This window comes from Eschscholzia californica, unplaced genomic scaffold, assembly GCF_041429995.1.
Source record: "Eschscholzia californica isolate CP2 unplaced genomic scaffold, dmEscCali1.0.p SCAF_1, whole genome shotgun sequence".
Classification (NCBI taxonomy): domain Eukaryota; kingdom Viridiplantae; phylum Streptophyta; class Magnoliopsida; order Ranunculales; family Papaveraceae; genus Eschscholzia; species Eschscholzia californica.
In genome coordinates, this window is record NW_028238198.1 from 2,822,797 (window position 1) to 2,846,744 (window position 23,948).

Consider the following 23,948-nt stretch of genomic DNA (forward strand, 5'->3'; position numbering starts at 1 on the left):
AAATTCTGAATGACGTGTTATTCGCTGTGTTTAAATATTTGATTTTGGTACTCGAGGGCTCACAATCTTAAGCTAGGTGATCCAATTATCCTCAGCAACCGAAGCGTTGCTTTCACCTGGTGAGCTTTACTACGCCAACACCTTCTTTCTTCTATTCTTAGTACGTGTACATCATGACATTTTTTCCGAAACTAATCCATTTGCTTTCTTACTTATCCTTGATTGGCAGGCTGAGCCGACTAACCAAAGATAGACTTTTACCTCATTCTGAATACCGACCTATGAATTAGCTGGATCATATAACTTATGCTGAAGTACGTATACGAATATGTCTTGTTTTTCATTACTTCTTTTCGGACCTAATATTTGTTTATTACCCTCGCCTCAGCTTGGATGGAAGGATGCTGAAAAGGTGATTGAGGTTCGAAACAATTCGCCAAAATCGTATTTTATGAAGGCCAATGCTCTTATATTGGTAAGATCTTGTTATTTTTTAGTATATCGTGTTAACTTTGTTTAATTGGTTTAACCCAAAGCGTAGTATGTTCGATTACCCTCTAGTTATCCACTAATACTTCTAAATATTGCAGCTAGAGCGGTATGAGGCGGCACATGAAGCACTAATTTCAGGTCTTCATGTTGATCATCTAAGGTATAAAACTTAACCACCAATGGTGAAAGATTTAGGTTTTGGATGAGGAAAACCATATACTTCAACATTTATTTATAATATAATATAAGAGTAATACAATGGTTGGAAATAATTAACGTAAACATAGAAATAATCATTATTCTAGTGTATCCATATCTTGGAAATATTTATGAGAATATTTCTTTGATTTGTATCTTGGGTAGGAATATTTGACTTGATTACCACTTTTACCCTCCCGCAAATTGAACGGAGGATCAAACCGAAAGTTCAATTTAGGAAATAACTTGATGAGACGATTCTTTGGCTCCTGAAGGCAATCATGGTATTGGTTGGTCAACAAGCTTTTATTTGGTGCAGTAATAACGAACAAACATGACATAATAACAACGAGAAAGAACTCTACCACCCCAATTCACTTCCTCTCTCTCTCTGAGGAGAATTATACCATCTCCAATGGAATCAAAACATATTCGATAGATCACAGTATAATTCAAAAATGGGGAGAGAGAAAAACTTGGCGGCGCCACCTCAAACCATCATCTCTTCCCTCTCTCTCCTCCTCAATACCACCCACTTCAGCAACATTGTCCTCTTCATGTATCGATGATGACACCGTTTCCTTATTACCCAATGAATTTCATGCAGCAAGGGCAAATACCTCCAACAACCCAACATGGGTGTGTTGAAGACAATAAGAATATTCAAAGAGAAGAAGATGAAAGAAACACTCTAATGGAGGCAAGGGTTTTCATTAGTGAAACTAGGTTTTACAAGGAACAAATATATAGTAACATAAAAGACTAAAAGGCCCTTGAAGGGCAAATTACTAAACAACCCCTAACTATAATATATATATATATATATATATATATATATATATTCTAACACCCTCCCTCAAACTCACGGTGCGGTGTTGAAAAGCATCGAGAGTTTGCTAGCTAAGAAACGAAAGCGTGAAACCTAGTGTGACTTGGTGAACAAGTCAGCAATCTGCATAGTGGACGAGACAAACGGCAAACTGATGGTGCCTTGAGTGAAATGATGCCGAGTAAAGTGACAATCAATCTCAATGTGTTTGGTGCGTTCGTGAAAGACTGAATTATGAGCGATATGGATAGTGTTGGGTTTTGGTGTATCTCATACACTACCTAGTGTTGTAAGCGGAATCTCAAACATCTCATGTTTAACACTAGATTGCCCAGGAACTATATGCATAAACTAATCAATGAACTAGAGAGGGATAAATACCTTAACGCGTTTTTCCCTCGAACCATTCCAATCGCATGCAAAGATCGAGAGCTCCAACTGTAGCTCTTCTACTTGAGACACCGAGTGAATAGACTTGATCTCCCTTCCTTTCAGACTGCTAGGACTTAGTAGAAGGTTGAGAAGAACTCTTCTTCTTGACTAGATTGATAGAATGGGAACTTTCTCTCTATATTCCTCTCTCTCCAATAGCTGTATATTCAGAGAGAGAGAGAGCTGTATAATTTTCCTTAGAGAAAAATCCACACCTTTTCTGTTCTCAACTGACCCAATATATAGACAAACCCTAATTAGAATCTCATTCAGATTAGGTTTTCTATTTTCTGGGTCACAGAAAAGATAATTACCAAAATACCCTTTTTGGGGTATTTTGATAATCCCCTTAAGTGTGGCCGGCCAGGGCAGCCCACTATGGGCCTTATATGGCCGGCCCACTTACTCTGGTCGGCCATCTCATGGCCGGCCCAAAAGAGCCTTCCTCTATCTTGTCCCGAATCTCCATTCGGACCCTTTCGGCCTTTCCAGTTGAATCCCATCCAACTTTAGCCAGTTCCCGTCTAGTCAAATCTCTCCGATCAAGTTACCACTCTTATGTGTAACCCGTTGTAGGATCCGGTCTATGTTAGCCTCGAATCAACTCCTTGATCCGATGATCGTAGTTGGCTTCTAGCAAAGCATTACGACCCCTAATTGGACCGGACTGGATGATCTTTACGTGTGGTCATCGTTATCCTAACTGACAAATTGATCGCATTGCCACCTTGGTCGAAGGACACTCCTTCGGAAGGACATCTCCTTCAGACCGAACGGATAAATCCTTCAGTCTCCCACTTGTACTTAGAACAAGTGCAATGCTCGATTCCCATGTCGCTTAGTATCCCATCTGATACGTCACACGTTTCAGACTTTCTTGATCCAGAGAACAACTGTCAATTCAAATGATTAACTCTTAATCCATTTGAGTGCGGCCACACATTTCACAGTTGCTTCTCCTCAAGTGGCCCGGAGATACTTATTCCTAACTTAATAGGAGGACATCATCCAGTCTTGTACTCCCACTTAACTTCATGTCTATCCTGTCTCCCCCAGTATGCTGCCTTTATAACCTCCTTTTACGGCGCGGCGTTTGACAGTACCAAAGTTCGACATTCCTTACATAAGATGAGTGGAGCACTCATGTTTACGGAATCTCTCCAATCTTGCCTATGAGAGTTTGTGACGCCTTTTTCAACTTCTTGAAAAAACTCTCATCTTTGGGTTAATCCAATGTAGATTCCCCAATCTACATCCATGTAATTGACTTAAATACCATATTCCTATAGCCCATGGAACTGCGCTATCAGTCAATTCCCATGCTAGTCTTCTTGAGTCATTGTTGTCCATGCAATGACCTGGACTAGGGACTCAATAATGAATCTATTCCACGTTCACTTAGTGGGGTTCCATTTACCAGATCACGTATCTGATAAACCCACCTGGAATTCCTCATTATTTTTGGACCGTCATTAAACACTAAACCATTATTTAATGACAGAAATAAACTCCTTTATTTCTTTTTATTGAATGTAGCTAATTGATTACATGAAAACCCCTTTTCATTAATCCAATTACAACCTAAAGCCATTCATCGATGCGCTTTATACCTATGCCCCTTCTATGACTCTCATACTTGGGCTGAGGCAGTGGTTTAGTTAACGGATCGGAAACGTTGTCGTCCGTATCGACTTTGCAAATGACCACATCCTTTCGCTCAGTGATTTCCCTAATCACGTGGTACTTCCTTAGGATATGTTTGGATTTCTGGTGTGCCCTTGGTTCCTTAGCCTGGGCGATAGCTCCATTGTTGTCACAATACAGAGCAACCCCGTTTTCTATGCTAGGAACTACACCAAGTTCGGAGATAAACTTCTTTATCCAAACTCCTTCCTTAGCTGCTTCCGAAGCAGCAAGGTATTCTGCTTCCGTAGTAGAGTCTGCTACAGTAGTCTGCTTTGAGCTCTTCCAGCTTACTGCTCCTCCGTTTAGACAAAAGACATAACCCGACTGCGATCGGAAATCATCTCTGTCCGTTTGGAAGCTCGCATCCACATGGCCCTCCACGATTAGTTCGTCTTTCCCGCCATACACCAAGAAGTGATCCTTAGTCCTTCTCAAGTACTTCAGGATATTTTTGGCTGCGGTCCAGTGTTTCTCCCCTGGATTAGATTGGTAACGACTACACATACTCAAAGCATATGAGACGTCTGGGCGAGTGCAGACCATGGCGTACATGATAGATCCTATTGCCGAAGCATAAGGCACCTTCTTCATGTGTGCTAGCTCATCAGGATCTCGGGGACACTGAGTCTTGCTAAGCGTCATACCATGTGTCATGGGTAGGAATCCTCTCTTAGAGTCTTCCATCTTGAACCTCCCAAGAACCTTATCTATATAAGTCTCTTGACTAAGTCCAATCATCCTCCTCGATCTATCTCTATAGATCTTGATGCCCAATATATATTCTGCATCTCCTAGGTCTTTCATTGAAAAACACTTCCTAAGCCACTCTTTCACAGAGTCAAGCATAGGAACGTCATTTCCAACGATCAGTATGTCATCCACATACAGGACCAAGAAAACTAGGTTGCTCCCACTAACCTTCTTGTATACACAAGATTCCTCTTCATTCTTCAGAAAACCAAACTCTTTGATTTTCTCGTCGAATCGAAGGTTCCAGCTCCGACTTGCTTGCTTCAACCCGTAGATGGACCTTTGAAGCTTGCAAACCTTTCCAGCATTCCCGGAATCCTCAAAACCCTTAGGCTGTGTCATGTACACATCCTCTTCCAGTTTACCGTTCAGGAAGGCGGTTTTGACATCCATTTGCCAAATCTCATAATCGTAATGAGCTGCAATTGCTAGAATAATCCTAATGGATTTAAGCATCGCGACAGGGGAAAAGGTTTCTTCGTAGTCTATACCCTGGACTTGTCTGTAACCTTTTGCCACCAGTCTAGCTTTGAAAACGCTCACGTTTCCATCCTTGTCTGTTTTCATCTTGAAAATCCATTTGCATCCTATGGGTTTTACCCCATCGGGCAAATCAACCAAGTTCCAAACTTGATTCTCAAACATGGATTCCATTTCGGATTTCATGGCTCCCAGCCATTTTTCGGAGTCTGGGCTCGTCATAGCTTCTTCGTAGGTGCTGGGTTCGTTATCCTCTACCAACAACAACTCTTGTCGTTGAGACAACTCAATCAGCCTTGCGGACCTACGCGGGGCTTGAACAACAGTTGAGACACTCTCAACTCCTTGAGGGTTCTCCTGCGAATCACATTCGCTCTGCGCGGGAGGATCTCCGAGATCTACCATCTCATCCCCTATTTCCTCTTCTATCGGCTCATAATAGTTAGGAATCGCGACTTCTGACATCGGTGCAACGGTGCCAGTTTGTTGCTCAGATCGAACCTCTTCGATCTCTATATTTCTCCCACTTGTCTTCTTAGAAAGGAACTCCTTTTCAAGGAAGACACCATCACGAGCAACAAACACTTTGTTCTCTGACGGGTTGTAGAAGTAATACCCCTTTGTCTCTTTCGGATAACCGACGAAGAGACACTTGTCTGATCTTGGTGCTAGTTTATCTCCTTGTAAACGCTTTACATAAACATCGCAACCCCAGACTTTGAGAAAAGACAACTTTGGAACCTTTTCAGTCCACATCTCATGTGGCGTCTTTTCTACAGCTTTTGACGGAGCTCGGTTAAGTGTGAAAGCAGCCGTTTCTAGAGCATACCCCCAGAAAGTATTAGGAAGATCGGCTAAGTTCATCATCGATCGAACCATGTCCATCAATGTTCGATTCCTCCTCTCGGACACACCGTTCATCTGCGGTGTTCCTGGAGGAGTGAGTTGTGAAACTATTCCACAACTCCGAAGATGATCCTCAAACTCTTGACTCAAATACTCACCACCTCGATCCGATCGAATGGCTTTTATTTTCTTGCCAAGCTGATTCTCTACTTCATTCTGGAATTGTTTGAACACTTCAAACGATTCCGACTTATGCCTCATTAGATATACGTAACCATATCTAGTGAAGTCATCAGTGAACGTTATGAAGTAGCCATAGTTACCTCTCGCGAGTGTACTCATAGGTCCGCATACATCCGTATGTATCAGTCCTAAGGGTTCACTCACCCGATCTCCTTTCCCCTTGAAGGACGATCTTGTCATCTTGCCCACTAAGCATGGCTCACATGTATCGTACGATTCCAAATCACACGATCCCAGAAGTCCATCTGCATGAAGCTTCTGCATGCGTTTCATATTAATGTGACCCAAACGACAATGCCAGAGATAGCTTTGGTTAGAATCATGAGTACGAAGCCGTTTCGTGTCTATGTTCAGGATTTCGTCTTCTATGTTCACAACATAAAGACCATTACGCAGCTTAGCACTGGTGTAGAACATCTCACCCTTGTATAAAGAACAACTCTTGTCCTTTATTATAGCGTGATATCCCTCTTTGTCTAACACCGACGCAGAGATGATGTTCCTCGATATAGTCGGTACGTAATAGCAATTACGTAGCACTAATATCAACCCAGTCTCTAAACTGAGCTCGAAAGTTCCTACAGCCACAGCAGCAACTCTTGCCTTGTTTGCGACTCGTAGAACCATCTCGCTTTTTGTCAGATACCTGACCTCCTTGAGCTCATCTAATTCTGAAATTATATGAGCTCCACATCCGGTATCATATACCCATGAGGGAGAGTCAGCCATATCTGCCAAATTGACCTCTATAACATAGGCACCAACTTCCACTTCCCTTTCTGGTAGCTCTATTACGCTTTCTTTCTTTGAAGCATCGAGAACTCTTCTCTGATCTTCCTCCCAATCTAGAAAGTCGTATAGATCTCTATCTAAACGTGAACTAATCCTATTTGCCATCTCTACTCTACAGAAACAAAATAAGGATTTTGCTAAGTACTACATTCAATGTTTTACGCAAAAACACTTTTTGCCATATTATTCAATGAAAACCGTCCCCCTATGAATAATACGATTCCAAGACCCCATTCCTGTGAAGCTAAGCGTACTTTGGCACTGCCCTTAACTTCACCCTCCTGGGTGAGTAACTCCTTACTGATCATATCTCATATGACTCTTGGTTGATGAACAACACTTATGTGTTAAATTCATCCTTTTGCCTCGAAATCCAAAACTCTTTTGCTGACTCGTTTGAGAATAACCATTTAGACATGTAGACCTCTTCATAGGTTTACCCGTATTGTCCCGAGGTAAAAGATGGCACCCTGCTTTGGCATGACCCACCATCGATGAACAAGGGCGCAACAGGTGTCTTAATCTGGGTAGGCATTACTCAAAATTCTTTTTGGGGACTCTTACGTTTTTGTTTGCATGCATTACTGTGAACTCTAACATAATCATACACCACACAAAACGTAAATAAGTAAATGCGCGCGAGAAAATAAATCAAGCAGATATGATCCTAGTATGGCCCCTAACCTAAAAAGATCTAATCTTCTCAGGTTCTTTGCTTGTTTAGCCTCCGTTCGCCTGGATCTCCATCCTCGAACATCCATTGAATTCTCCCACTCGAACCACGATCTCATCCTTTGGCTCTTCGATGGACTCAATTGTACCCTTAAACTCTAATTACAAGACTCAACGATTCGCAGATCGTATAAAACTTGAAATTAAATTAATTACAACGGGCACCCATCCGTGCTTAAAAACAAGATAGAACAATTCTATGGCCATACTAGAACCCGCATTCACATCCATACACACATAATAATATGACATTCATAAAACACCCAAGTATGTATGAGATTCGCTTACTTAGGTCGAATCTAGGTTTGCTATGTTCTAGATAGCTTTTCGGGAGATACTATCGACATCTCTATGTCTAACGTGCCTTAAGTCTAATTATCTCATAATTCTGACTAACGGCTCGTTCTGGTTTTATCCTAAAAGATTTTGAAATCGTTTTGGAAAAACTCCGATTCGGGCTTTGGTGGGCCCGGGTCACTTTCGGAAAAAATATGGTCAAAGTCGGAAGAAGAAAACCGAACCCTCCCACTTAAGTCAAGGTCCAAAAGACCCGAGTCTAACTCCAAAGACTTAAGTCAAACTTGGTCAAGGGACCCTTTGACTAGACCTAGTCAAGTCTCGGTCAAGGTCCGAACCAAGGTCGGACCCGGATTGGCACGTTCCAGACCGTGCCAAGTCCCTCGGGTGGTCGCGTCCTGGCCCTAGGCCAGACGCTTCCTGACCATGCAGACGCGTCCTAGACGCTCTGCCCAAGTCTTAAGCTTCTCGGACTCCCAGTCCGAGACAGCTTCTGGTCTCACCAGACGCGTCCCAGACGCGCTCTGGAAGGTTCTGTCCTGGTCGCGTCCGGATTCCCAATCCGAGACGCGTCCGGATTCCCAATCCGAGACGCGTCCGGATTCCCAATCCGAGACGCGTCCGGATTCCCAATCCGAGACGCGTCCGGATTCCCAATCCGAGACGCGTCCGGACATGTCTCTGTGGTCGCGTCTGGAAGACGCGACCTCAGGTGCTGGACGCGGATCCTTCGGGATCCCTGTCCGAGACGCTCTCGGACTCCCAGTCCGAGACGCTCTCGGACGCGTCTTCTGTCCGAGAAGCTCGGACGCGTCCTAATCCGAGACGCTCTCGGATTCCCAGTCCGGGAAGGACTGGGACGCGTCCTGAGCGTCCGCGACTGGCCAGACGCGTCCTGGGACGCGTCCTGGTCAGTCCGGTCTCTGGACAGCACCCTGTTTTCTCCCTATTTTCGAAAAACTCCAACTTTTTGCTGCTGTTTTGATGATTCTTCATCCAAAACTCAGCAATTTGAAAACTCTTTTTCAAAAAACCATCCACTTTAAAATTTTATTTTGAAAACTCTTTTCAAAAACACCAAATTTCAAAGATTTCCATTGAAACTCTTTCAATTTTCTATCCGATTAAGTCTAAATCTAATTTAAACTAATCAATTTCATGTCTAAATCCCTATTTAAACATAAAATCATCTAATCAATCAAGCTCGAATCTAATTCGACTAGTCAGAGATAGTTTCATGCAACCGGCTCGTGATGCCACTGTTGGGTTTTGGTGTATCTCATACACTACCTAGTGTTGTAAGCGGAATCTCAAACATCTCATGTTTAACACTAGATTGCCCAGGAACTATATGCATAAACTAATCAATGAACTAGAGAGGGATAAATACCTTAACGCGTTTTTCCCTCGAACCATTCCAATCGCATGCAAAGATCGAGAGCTCCAACTGTAGCTCCTCTACTTGAGACACCGAGTGAATAGACTTGATCTCCCTTCCTTTCAGACTGCTAGGACTTAGTAGAAGGTTGAGAAGAACTCTTCTTCTTGACTAGATTGATAGAATGGGAACTTTCTCTCTATATTCCTCTCTCTCCAATAGCTGTATATTCAGAGAGAGAGAGAGCTGTATAATTTTCCTTAGAGAAAAATCCACACCTTTTCTGTTCTCAACTGACCCAATATATAGACAAACCCTAATTAGAATCTCATTCAGATTAGGTTTTCTATTTTCTGGGTCACAGAAAAGATAATTACCAAAATACCCTTTTTGGGGTATTTTGATAATCCCCTTAAGTGTGGCCGGCCAGGGCAGCCCACTATGGGCCTTATATGGCCGGCCCACTTACTCTGGTCGGCCATCTCATGGCCGGCCCAAAAGAGCCTTCCTCTATCTTGTCCCGAATCTCCATTCGGACCCTTTCGGCCTTTCCAGTTGAATCCCATCCAACTTTAGCCAGTTCCCGTCTAGTCAAATCTCTCCGATCAAGTTACCACTCTTATGTGTAACCCGTTGTAGGATCCGGTCTATGTTAGCCTCGAATCAACTCCTTGATCCGATGATCGTAGTTGGCTTCTAGCAAAGCATTACGACCCCTAATTGGACCGGACTGGATGATCTTTACGTGTGGTCATCGTTATCCTAACTGACAAATTGATCGCATTGCCACCTTGGTCGAAGGACACTCCTTCGGAAGGACATCTCCTTCAGACCGAACGGATAAATCCTTCAGATAGCACTTTGATTGTCACAATACATAGGAGTAGCCTCTGGAATGGAAACACCCATGTCTGCAAGTAACTCACGTAACCAAACTATCTCAGCTGTCGTAGACGCCATAGCACGATACTCAGGTTCAGTAGATGATCTAGATACAACAGTCTGTTTCTTGCTCCTCCAAGAAATAAGAGAATCGCCCAAGAAAAATAATAACCTGTAATAGACTTACGATCTGTGCGATCGCTCGCCCAGTCTGCATCTGAATATGCTAGCAAAGTCAAGGAAGAAGTCGATGAAAGAAGGAGACTTTGAAAGCAAGTACCTCGAAGATATCTCAGAATACGAAGAACAGCTGCCCAATGAACTGTAGTAGGTGAACCCACAAACTGGCTAACAACATGCACAGCATATGCAATATCTGGACGAGTAATAGTGAGATAAACCAAACTGCCAACAATAGTACGATATAGTGTAGGATCTGCTAAAGGAGTACCATCTGTTGAAGAATAACGAGCATTAGACTCGATAGGAGAGTCGACTGTCCGTTATCACTGATACGAGCACGCTCAAGAATATCCGTAGTGTATTTGGACTGAGAGAGAAGATAACCTTGCGGGATAGAGGCTACTTCAATCCCCAAAAAGTAACGGAGAGTGCCTAGATCCTTCATTTCAAATTGGCGTGCTAGCTGCAACTTCAAAGATGTAATACCATCAATATCATCACCAGTAATAATCATGTCATGAACATACAACGACAAAAGAATGCGACCTGCAACACTATATTTGAGACCATATAATGCTTTCTTAAGCTTACAAACTTCTCCAGATTTATGTGGAACACCAGGAGGAGGATTCATATAAACTTCTTCCTGAAGATCTCCATTTAAGAAAGCATTTTTAACATCCATTTGAGAGATATGCCATTGACGAACCGAAGCAACTGCAATAAGCATACGAACAGTAGTCATTTTTGCAACCGGAGCAAAAATTTCCTCATAGTCCATCCCATACTCCTGCGAAAACCCCTTAGCAACTAGTCTTGCTTTGTACCGCTCAATAGACCCATCAGACTTTGTTTTAATTTTGTATACCCAATGAGAACCAATAGTACGTTTACCAGAGGGCAAAGGTACCAAATCCCATGTATCAGTCTTATGCAAAGCAGAGAGTTCTTCAGCCATTGCCTTTCGCCAAAGAGGATCAACAACTGCCTCCTTATAGGAAGAAGGCTCAGAGTGACAATGAATAGATGCTAAGAAAGAAGTAAAAGAAGGAGAAAAGGTAGAATAAACAAAATCAGGTAACTGAGTGGACTTACGAGCACGATGAGGATAACGAGAAGGTGGATGTGCAATCTCATTAAGAGCTTGGTCAGTCGTAGGAATTGGAGGTACATCACAAGTGAGAGGAACATCAGTAACATCAGGTGCAGCAGGTTCAACATCAGTAGTAGGAGTATCACAAACATCAGAAAAAGGATCAATATGGATTAGGTTAGAGGGAGTCACATCATGAGCATTAGCAGGAATAGAAAAATAAGGTATATGCTCTAAAAATACAACATGACGAGAGACATAAAATTTACGAGCAACTAGATCTAACACCGATAACCCTTCTGACCTTCACCATAACCAAGAAATACACACATGACAGAACGAGAAGATAACTTGCTACGCTCAACATGAGGACGAAGAACAAAACAAGTACACCCAAATACTCTTAAGGACGAGTAGTCAGGAGCATGCCCTGTCAATGCTTGAAATGGAGACAAACCTGAACAATGGGAAGTTGAAATTCTGTTAATTAAATTTACTGCAGTGAGAACAGCTTCACCCCAATACTCACTAGGAACAAAGGCAGACAATAACAAAGAACGAGCAGTTTCAACGATGTGCCGATGCTTCCTTTCAGCAACACCATTTTGTTGAGGAGTATCTGTACACGAAGATTGATGAACAGTTCCATCCATAACATGCAACTCACGAAACCTATTTGAAGTATATTCCCCACCTAAATCACATCGAAAACACTTAATGATAGAGGAATATTGTGTTTTAACTAAGGCTCGAAACTGTTGATAAATATCATAAAATTCAGAACGATGTTTCATAAGATAAACCCAACAAAAACGAGTGTAATCATCAATAAAGGAAACATAGTATTGAGAACCTCCTTTTGTGGGAACAGGAGAAGGACCCCATACATCAGAATGAACTAGATCAAAAGGTTTAACTGAAACAGACAGACTCGGAGCAAAAGGTAAAGCGGAAAATTTTGCAAGTTTGCAACCACTACAATCAGAAATATTTTTAACTTGCAAATCTCCTAATGCACCGGTAGACACTAAATATTTCAACCTAGATGCTGAAACATGACCAAGACGAGAATGCCATAAGTAAAAACTAGAAGATGAAGGACTCAAACGGAAGGATGACAAGTCAAAAGTGGAAGCTGCAACATCAGGTACTTTCAGCTCCTCTACAAAATATAATGCCCCATGCCTATGGCCTGTCCCAATCAGCTTCTGGGATTGTACATCCTGTACATAACAACCAGTAGAAGAAAATAAAACTAGACATCCAGAATCACACAACTGACTAATAGAAGCAAGATTTAGAGTAAATTTGGGAACATGGAGAACATTCTGAAGAGATAGATTAGGTGTGACAACAGAGCCAATACCACTTAATGACATTGGTGTGCCATCAGCGGTTCGGACTGGAAGATCAGATATATGATTTAATGAAACAAAAGATGATAACTCAGAAGACATATGACGAGAGGCGCCAGAATCTAAAATCCAAACTGAAGAAGGCATACCTGACGAAGAAATAAGAGAAGACAAACCTTCAGAGAGGACAAGGCATGAGGTTGCATGGCTAAGAATCTCTGAAACTGATCTGAGAGTGAGTCTAATGGAATACTAGAAGGCTTAGGAGCTAATGGGCCTTGCGGAGCAGAGGTGGACATAGCATGTGGCTGCATAGCAAGAAATTTCTGAAACATTTGAAATTGATCAACCACATTATCAGTTTTGGGCACAGAGGAAGATGAACCACTAGAACCAGACGAGTCAGATGGCGGTATAACTGCTGCGATGTTATACTGAAAAGGCTTTTGAGGTCTCTGATTATGTTGCGACTTGTTCATTAACTTGGGGCATTGAGCCTTCCAATGACCCTTTTGCTTACAAAAGTTGCATTCATCCATAGCAACTTTTGTATGAGGTTTGTTCTGATGATTCTGATTTGGCTTCGAATGAACAGCTAACACTGTTTCAGTAGGTGTTTGAATAATGTCTTTCCTTGTTTGGTACTTGAGACGTGTATCTTCAGCCATAAGCTCATTAACAACTTTAGCAATGGAGGGAAGTGGTTTACTATGCAAAATTGTACTACGAATTGATTCAAAATCACTACGCAAAGCCATCAAAAACTGAACCAGACGACCTTCCTCCCTACGAGCAATATAAGGAGGACAAGCCTGCAACTCTTCAGATTCTATAAGAGTTAACTGATCCCAAAGATCAGTCATTGCAGCGTGAAATTCTTGAATACTCTTATCGCTTTGTTCCATATTTCTAATATCAGCTTATTCTAACTTATACTGTGTTGCAAAGTTCAACTGTTGGAACATATCGCCTAAGTAAAACCACATCTCACGACAAGTTTGAAATTTCGCCAACTGATATCCAATAGTGTTATCTACTGAGTTATTAATCCAAGTAATGATTTTCGAATTGTTTGCTTCCCAAACCCTAGATAACTCAGCAAAATTTCCTTTCAAAAAAAATTTCATCAAAAAACTCCAATATGAGTAATTTTTACCATTCAACCTTACACTATAGCTTGCAATGAATCATCTTTTCCACCCTCCATTTTTCAATTTAATTCAATACCAAATATAACCAAGCAAATAACACCACCAAACAAATTAGCTAAAGAAATACAAGTAAGAAGAAGAAGTGTGAAATAGCAATACCAGATCCGCAACGAGAATAGCAAAAACGAAGAGAAAATCACCCTTCAAACCCGCCAATAGTTTCCAAATCTCCCAAATAAATGGCCCCAACAAATTAATTCCAAACCACTACAACACCATTCAAAATCGCCAATTCACATGTGCCAATTTAATTCCAAACCTCCAAACGAAAAGTGCCAATTTAATTCCAAACCTCCAAACCAAACCGCCCAATAGTGGAAACTGCCAATTATTTCCAAACTACCAACATCGTTCCTTTCTAAAACCAAAATCCAAAATCGCCAATAATCACCACTAACCTACCATGACCGCTTTGAAGTTGATATTACCAACCTAGATCTTCAAATCTTAAAGGCTCTAATACCATGTTGAAGACAATAAGAATATTCAAAGAGAAGAAGATGAAAGAAACACTCTAATGGAGGCAAGGGTTTTCATTAGTGAAACTAGGTTTTACAAGGAACAAATATATAGTAACATAAAAGACTAAAAGGCCCTTGAAGGGCAAATTACTAAACAACTCCTAACTATAATATATATATTCTAACAGGGTGGTCATCAATTGCAGGAAATTCATCATCTTCCAAAGAAGTAGTAAAACCAGCTCAAGTTGAAAGAAGAGAAGCTGCACTTATTAAGTTTAGACAGAAGAGGAAAGACTTGTGTTTCGATAAGAAGATCAGGTATGTTAATAGAAAGAAACTTGCTGAGACAAGACAAAGAGTCCGAGGCCAATTTGTTAGGCAGGTAAATGGTGTAGAAGTTGATCTTAATGGCCAGCCCACCACTTGTTGATGTTTCTGATGAAGATGTAGAAGATGATTAAGACTCCGACGACCATGTATCTATATTTTTGTATATGCTGAGAACCATTATCGTTATATCGAATGATACTGTCAAAATATTTGTTCTTTTTTAACTCAGATATAAAATTTGATTCGAGGTCTGAATTGACTTCTTTCTAGTTCTGATATGAAACATTGGCTTCTAGGACAAAGCAGAGCATCTAAGAAAACTCTAAAATTTAGGTAATTAAGATTCCTAAGCTGTTTTTTATTGTTTGAATCCGTATCGTCTGTCCAAGTTCATTAGGACTAATCAGACAAAAAACAAACATTCTGATTTCTCACTCGAGCGAATTTAGACCTCAAGTCAGCTTTCAGATCTGACTTAGATTGAACACAAGTCAGTTAAGTTAATCTCTCCTCCTTTTTCCACCAAACCAACACTCTTGAATTCCACATGGGTAAGTAAGTATTTGACTTAGAATCCAATCTCTCTCATGAGAAGTAACACAATAATAACATCCTACTCCATTAAGAGACCAAAACAAATCTTCATTCTCAAAATTGGATTGAAAAGCAAGCACCTTTTTCATAATTTCATCAGAAGGAATGTTAGAAATGCTTCCAATATAAACATTTTCAGGTATTCAGAAAGTTTAGAGAGAGAATTAACAATGTGACCATCAAATAGAACAAGATTGGGAGTTTGGGTATGTTAGAGTATAAAGATCGAGATGAATCGAGATTCATAGATATCCGTATCAACCGTCCAAGATATATGAAGATATTATTTATACTTATCCTAGCTAGATAGAGTCCTAGGAAAATAAGATACCCAAATCACTCTATAAATAGAAGTGACCTCTATGTATTTTACATTGAATTGAGTTGCATTGAGTCTTCGAGTCTGTAACCAATCAATCCCACAGTTGTGGAAATAATATAATCCAGCCATTCATGGCTTTCTCCGTGGATGTAGGTCGTGATCCTCCGACCGAACCACGTAAACCATTGTGTTCTTTATTTTAGCTTGTGTGCTTCTATTCATCGAGGTGTTACCTTTTCACAGGGTATTGTTATTATTATCATGAAATTCATGAGAAGAGATGAAATGGGTAAGATTTGATTCAGAGGAAGAAGGGTTTGAAACAGGATGAATTTGGGAATGTTTGATGAAAGAAGGTTTGTCTTTTCGAGAAGGCCAAGATATGGAGAGATTCAGAAGAAGTGTCTCTGAGTTGCTGAAGAGATTTTGAGGAAGAGAGTTGAGTTAGGATGGAGGGAGGGAAGGGGAGAGAGAGAGGAAGTGTTTTTTTTGATGGATCAGAGAAGTTTGGGATGAGATGAAGAGGTCTCAATGGATAGGAAGTATCATAATAATTTGATATCATATCAAAGAGTATGTTAGACGTCCGTACTTGCTAACTACGTCTCTAATAATATCGCTGTGCCTGAAGAAGAGAAAAGGAAAAAAAGATCATATCTCATATCGCTTTAATATCTTAGTGATTATATGCATTCAATCTAGCATATTAACGTTTCGGATCACCAAGATACTTTATTTCGAATCTAAAAGATACTTCATTGGATATTTTATTATAATGTTGCCACCGATGAAAAACAAATAAATCTCGCCTTCCCAATAAAACAATTGTGTAAAATCGTAGCAATTACTTACGAATCTTTGAGATTTTGGTTAGGTGGCCGACCTTAGGCATATTTTATTATATATAAGGGGGCACCAGGTAACTCTTTCTCTAACAAAGATCAAACGAAATTCTTTCATTTTATGTTTGTGTGTTCCAATGTATAAGTCTAGGTTGATATTTCTATGTTTTATCTAACATACTTAGTTACTCAACATGCCGAATATTATTACAATGGAGTTTGATCTTGAGATATTCAAGTCCATGAAGTGTTTCACAATTGTAAGGTCATGGGTTCGATTCCAAATTAATTTTATTGTCCAGGTATATATACATTTGAACATGTATACATAAAAACATGATTCCCATAAACCCTAAACAAACCTATATTCACCTTACTTTAAATTGTTAAGAACTGAAACAATTTATGTTTTTTTTTAAGTGCACATGTTAGTTGGGATCATATAAGTAAGATAAGAAAATTTCTTAGATTTTTACCATAAGATAGAAATATCACAAAATTACAGAACTTATATAAGAGCATATAGCTCTCTCTATTTCTCACCCCATTTAGATCAATCCAATTCTCTAATTTGTATTTTACCTCACTACCTTTGATTTCTCTGCAATTTGAATCATCTCTCATGGCTAATAACATGGTTTATTTTGTGGCTGGGGATAGAAATAATGGATTGGATGATGTCGAGGAATTCGTATTGGTAAATTCTCAATGTAAAACTTTCATTGCTTTATCGATTTTGTTATGGGTTTTCGGTATCTAAATGAGGAGAGAAATTTGTTGAAATGTAGGCCAATGAAGATGTTATGACTACGCAGAAGCAGATCAATCAGATCATATTCTTCATGCAAAATGGTAACATATGTTTTCGACAGTCTCGTCTTGAAGATGCAAGTTTCAAAATTCAGTGTTTTTTTTTACCGAAATTCTAAATGACGTGTTATTCGTTTATTTTTTTATAAAAAGTACTTCGAGAATTTGAGGCTGTGTTTAAATATTTGATTTCAGGCTGTCGGGTGGTACTCGAGGGCTCACAATCTTAAGCGAGGTGATCCAATTATCCTCAGCAACCGAAGCGTTGCTTTCACCTGGTGAGCTTCACTATGCCAATACCTTCTTTCTTCTACTCGTAGTATGTATATATCATGACATTGTCGCTGAAACTAATCCATTTGCTTTCTAACTTATCCTAGATTTGCAGGCTGAGCCGACTAACCAAAGGTAGATCTTTATCTCATTCTGAATACCGACCTATGAATCAGTTGGATCATATAACTTATGCTGAAGTACGTATACGAATATGCTTGTTTTTCGTTACTTCTTTTTGGACCTAATATTCGTTTATTACCCTCACCTCAGCTTGCATTGAAGGATGTTGAAAAGGTGATTGAAGTCAGAAGCAATATGCAAGAACCATATTTTATGAAGGCCAATGCTCTTATATTGGTAAGATTTTGCTACTTTTTAGTATATCGTGTTAACTAATTTGTTTAATCGGTTTAACCCAAAGCATAGTATGTTCGATTACCTCATTATCCACTAATACTTCTAATTATTGCAGCTAGAGCGGTATGAGGCGGTTCATAAAGCACTAATTTCAGGTCTTCATGTTCATCCTCTAAGGTATAAAACTTAACCATCAATGGTTTAAAAACCCAATTAGCATTTCATAATTCTGTTTCTTTTCTTGTTGGATTATGTAGTTTTCCTCTTCAGAGTACCTTATGCCAAAAAATACTACCAATTCGACAACAAAACCACTCATTCCCGGCAATGCAAGAGAGGCCATCGAGAAGCTACTGAACATTGTAAATATTTTGGGCATTGGGATAGCTATTCCTCCCATTTCGTCGAGATAAACAAGACGTATTCTATCGTAACTAGTTCCTGCCAAGAAAAAAAGCGCCGCACCAATTAATCCATGAGAAATCATTTGTAAAATGGCTCCATTGAGTCCCGTATCGGTTATGGAAGCAATTCCTATAATTGTAAAACCCATATGAGATACCGAGGAATAGGCGATTCTCTTTTTCAAATTGCGTTGTCCGTGAGATGTTAAAAGTGCATAGATTATTTGCATTGTGCCTACTATCGTCAACCAGGGAGAAAATATAGAATGGGCGTGGGGTAATAACCTTTGTTTCCTCCAATGATAAATTCAGTAAGGTAAACTTTGGTGCATTTCATGCCCTATGTGTCAAATTTACTTTTGTTTTTCTTCTTCTAAATGTAAAATTATTATTCCATTGAAACCTTAATCATTTTCAAGTTCTCGTGTTGGTTATCAGTCTGGCACTGGATAACATCATAAAGAAGAACTTTCCAAAGGAATATGCTGAAAGGAAATCGGAGCACGAAAGTTGGAAAAACTCAAGATGTCATGTCTAACCGCTTCTTATAATGGAGGTTGTATACCCGTACCAAATGATGTCAATCGATATAGATGAACCCCATCACAGGCTTATGGTACGCTATCTTTTTTTAATTTTCTCTGTTTCATTGTACACGGTCGTATAGTAGTTTAATTATGTTATTGTCATTAACGAGGTGAGGTGAATGAAGGAAGAGAATAGCAGGATGGAAATGGTACAATGTTTGGAAATTGATTTTTTCCTTCTATCTGTTGCTGCATTTGTGTCTGGGCAATTCTTAGTTTTTATTTTTTTTGCAGTGGGGCCAATAAACCATTACTCAAATTGCAATGAAAGCAAAGGGGTGAAAGTCACAAGCCTAAGGACTATGTATGACCTAAATGTTAGTTTGTCAAACGAGTCTATTACTTTTTAGATTAAGGTCGGGTGAAGGAAGAATCTTTGGGGCAAAGATCAAACTTGTCTTGGGAACTTAATGGATGCAAGAAATTATCTCAATTCTTATTGGTGAATGAAGGCCTATAAATAAATTTTTTCGTTAACAATATCATCATCCCATCTCAAGTGAGTGTTCTCCTTTGTACAAGTGAGAAAAAAGAGAATGTGAGATCAACAAAATTTGTAAATGTGAGGATAAGAGAGTTGTGCAAAATTTTGTAACCATCCAGTGTATTAGACTTTATGTACGGTAATAGTGAATTAGCTGGATGCGATTCAAAGAGGACGTAGGACTTGTTCTGAATCTCTATAAATCATGTGTGTCAATATTCTTTTATTTGCTTTGTGGTCATGTCGTATTTGTTCACAATTTCATCCTAAACCCCTATTATGTTGGCTTTATTGCATCACCTATTGGGAGTTAGCTTATTTTTCTCAACAAAATATGAGGGTATTAACTAATGGTCATACTTAGTGGAGTATTATCTTTAGCTTTATTGTACTAATTCTTTGGGGTTGACTTTGTTTCTTAATAAACCTTACCTTTTCCAAATTACATTAGGGCACGTCTTCAACCTTACTTGCTTCCAACTAACTTTTAAAGTCAAATCAACTTAACAGACTTGTTTCCCTCTCTTTCTCTCTCTCTCTCTCTAACTTATCCCACAACTCTACCACCCCAATTCACTTCCTCTCTCTCTCTCTCTCTCTCTCTCTCTCTAAGGAGAATTATACCATCTCCAATGGAATCAAAACATATTTGATAGATCATAGCATAATCCAACAATGGGGAGAGAGAAAAACTTGGTGGCGCCACCTCAAACCACCATCCCTTCCATCTCTCTCCTCCTTATCCTCCTCCTCCTCCCATTACTTCTCTTCACTAATCCATCCATAGCTCAACATGATTCTTCTTCTTCATCATTCACACCAACAGATAGTTATCTAATTGATTGTGGTGCTCCCCAACCCACGAAAATCGATGACGGTCGGACGTTCAAATCCGATTCTCAATCTTCCTCACTTCTCTCTACAGATGAAGATATTCAAGCTTCAGTTTCTTCCATTAAATTAAAAAGTTCTTCTTTTGCTTCCTCCTCTGTTCTTCCTCTGTTTCTTACAGCTAGAATTTTTCCCGATGAATCGACTTATAGTTTCTTCATCTCTCGCCCGGGTCGACATTGGCTTCGATTATACTTTTACCCAATTACACATCCTTCATATAATCTTAAAAATGCTGTATTTACTGTCACATCTGATAATATTGCTCTCCTCCATGATTTCTCTGTTACAAATACTGATTCACTTGTGTTGAAAGAGTATTTGATTAACATTTCTTCTGATAAATTTTCACTTAAATTCTCACCGAAGAAGAAATCGTTTGCTTTTATTAACGCAATCGAACTTGTTACTGCTCCTGATTTCTTGATTTCTGATACTGCTTCTGCTGTTTCTCCTGCTGGTGAATTTAAGGGTATGAACAATTATGCACTTGAAGTTTCTTATAGATTGAATGTTGGTGGTCCTATTATAATGCCATATAATGATACTTTGAGAAGAACATGGATACCCGATAACGATTTTATGAAGTTTCCCCAAGCTGCGAAGAACGTTTCTGTTTCGCCGAGTGTTGTTAACTATCCACAAGATGGTGCAACCCCATTGATTGCACCGAATTCGGTTTATGCATCAGCGAAAGAGATGGAAAATTCGAATGTTTCAAAACCTAATTTTAATCTCACTTGGGAACTAAGTGTTGATCCAAGCTTTTCTTACTTGATTAGAATGCATTTCTGTGATATAGTAAGTAAGAGTTTAAATGATTTATACTTCAATATTTATGTCAATGGATTCATGGGTGTTTCGAGTTTCGATCTTTCGACGCTTACATCGGACCTTAGTACCGCTTATTATAAGGATTTCTTGTTAAATGCATCGTCTATTTCTAACGGAACGATTCGGGTACAAGTAGGCCCGGGAAATCTTGACTCGGGCACCCCGAATGCCATCCTAAATGGGCTTGAAGTCATGAAAATGAGTAATGAAGCTGGAAGCTTGGATGGGCTTTTCTCTGCTGATGGGTCTTATGCAGGTCCAAGTAATCGGTTTAATCCGATGAAGATTGCTGCAATTGTGGGTCTAATCATGGCAATTTCCGCGTTTTTATTTTTCGCTTCAGTTTTCATTAAGTGGCGAAAGAGGCCGAATGATTGGAAGAAATGTAATAGCTTCTCATCATGGCTTCTTCCTCTCCATGGAGGCCATTCTAGCTTCATGTCAAGCAAAAATGGGTCTCGTGGGTTCGGTTCTCACAAGAGTAAGAGCGGTATATCGACCTTCTTCTCTTCTGCACTTGGGCTAGGCAGACTTTTCACATTCGCCGAACTCCAAGAAGCCACAAAGAATTTCGACGAGAAAGCTGTCGTTGGTGTTGGTGGATTTGGTAAAGTATACCTTGGTGAACTAGAAGATGGAACTCAACTTGCCATAAAACGAGGAAATGCAAGTTCCGAACAAGGAATTAATGAATTCCAAACCGAAATTCAAATGCTCTCAAAACTTCGACATAGGCATCTCGTCTCTCTAATAGGTTATTGTGATGAAAACTCCGAGATGATTTTAGTGTACGAGTACATGTCTAACGGGCCACTTCGTGATCATCTATACGGGTCTAATCTTCCCCATTTAACATGGAAACAACGACTTCAAATCTGTATTGGTGCAGCCCGTGGACTTCATTACCTTCACACAGGCTCTGCACAAGGAATCATACACCGAGACGTTAAGACAACAAATATCCTTCTTGATGAGAACTTTGTTTCTAAAGTTTCTGATTTTGGGTTATCTAAAGCAGCACAAATGGGAACTGCAGTAAGTACTGCAGTTAAAGGTAGCTTTGGGTATCTCGATCCAGAGTACTTTAGACGACAACAACTAACAGAGAAATCCGATGTTTACTCATTCGGAGTCGTTCTTTTCGAAGTATTATGTGCAAGAACTGCTCTAAATCCAGCATTACCAAGAGAGCAAGTTAACTTAGCTGAATGGGCAATGAAATGGCACAAGAAGGGCTTACTAGAGAAGATCATTGACCCAGTAATTTCAGGAACTATAACTCCTGCTTCCTTGAAGAAGTTTGCAGAAGCCGCCGAGAAGTGTCTGGCCGAGTACGGTGTTGATAGGCCTTCCATGGGAGATGTGTTATGGAATTTGGAGTCTGCACTTCAACTTCAAGAGGCATCGACACAACCCGAACAAGTTGATGACAAGCCCAACTTGGTGGCCCATTTGACCGATACAGACACCAAGGAGGAGACTCCTATAATCGTCCTTAACGATGACTCTGAAGTAAGAATTGATGAATCTCCTTTGTTTCCTCGACATGGTGGGTTTGAAGGAAGATAAATCGAAAACAAATGTACATAATTGATGTGTTCTTTGTTGAAGAGTTATATATATGCACGAAAAAAATTCGAAGTTTTTCAGATGAATCTGAAGTACCCTTCATTAGAACATAATCTATCATGTATTCGAGTGGGTGTAGATGTTTGTGTATTAGTTTTTTTTTTTTCGTTTCTCATTGTCTTTATTTCTTTGTACTAATTGTTTTCATTTTGTTCTTTCATTCATTAAACTTTACTTGTTAATGGTCTTTCATTCCAAGATTGTATTTAACAAATTTCTTTATATCTGGCATTAATCTCCCTCTTACTTGTTCAGACCTAAATTTTCTTTTCCATGGGAAAGGAACACAAATTATAGATAGGAAAATGTTATTTGGGCGGACAAAAAGTGTGCCACCTAACCCGGAAAAGGTAAATTACTGGTGTCGTGTGCAAAATTTGTCTTCTTAGACCCTTGGAGTCACTTTTTGTCCGACCAAATAACATTGTTGTTAGAGTCCGTGGGTATATAGACCAAAATAATATTAAAAAAAGGTTTATAATCCAATCTTCCCAAAACATGGATGTTTAGTCCTTTTACATTATGGACATAATAACCCATTCTTTATGAGAGAACTACCGTCCATGTCCCTCCTACAAAAATCACGGGATTTTTAATTTTCCAGGGTGAATTTGGAATGTTTCTAATGTAGGCGTGATTTAGGGGATTTAAAGCAACTAACGTATAAATCCGAAATTGATTTTTCTCTATCTTCTAACCGTTTTGGAAAGCAAATCTATTTCCAAATCAATTCAAAACAAAATCGTAACCAAATCAATTTTCTCTCTCTTTACAGAATTTGGAAACCAAATCAATTTTCTCTCTCTTACTATGTAAATTTTTTTCGATTCAAATCAATTTTCTCTCACTTAACTTTCAAATTTGGAATATATTTTCTAGAATCAATTTAGCGTGATTTGGGGGTTAATATACAAAACATATACTATCACTTTCTCTCACTTAACTTTTTGTTTTGGAAATAGTATATTTTTCTAGGAACATTAAAGCAACATATGTTTTCGTTTTTACTCATACATAAATACACATATAATACAAATTATGAAACAAATACGTAAATTATGTATTATTTATGACGAGGAAACCATCATTTGTCAAGTATACAACATAATTTATCAAATGTATGTGGGTCTTGTTCAATAAATTACACATAATTTCTTTTACATTACATATAATTTCTTTTACATTACACATCCTTTACATTCTGTTACAAAAAAAAAGTACAAAATCTTCTTTGGTTCAAAAATG

The 23,948-nt window shown here is 39.4% G+C and overlaps 1 protein-coding gene and 1 pseudogene across 2 annotated transcripts in view; both read left to right on the plus strand.

The window, feature by feature from the left end:
* LOC147563214 (two-component response regulator-like PRR1) overlaps positions 1 to 14,924 on the plus strand; it is a 33,369-nt gene extending 18,445 nt beyond the window's left edge. Inside the window, exon 7 of the mRNA XM_086635636.1 lies at positions 14,529 to 14,924. Coding sequence (XP_086491762.1) covers positions 14,529 to 14,592 — 64 coding nt within the window. The 3' untranslated portion in view covers positions 14,593 to 14,924. The remainder of the gene's footprint in view (positions 1 to 14,528) is intronic.
* A 4,975-nt stretch (positions 14,925 to 19,899) lies between these two features.
* LOC147563216 (putative receptor-like protein kinase At5g61350 pseudogene) lies at positions 19,900 to 22,925 on the plus strand (annotated as a pseudogene). Its single transcript, XR_015223546.1, has one exon. The product of XR_015223546.1 is annotated as a putative receptor-like protein kinase At5g61350 pseudogene (transcript).
* The last annotated feature ends 1,023 nt before the right edge of the window (positions 22,926 to 23,948 follow it).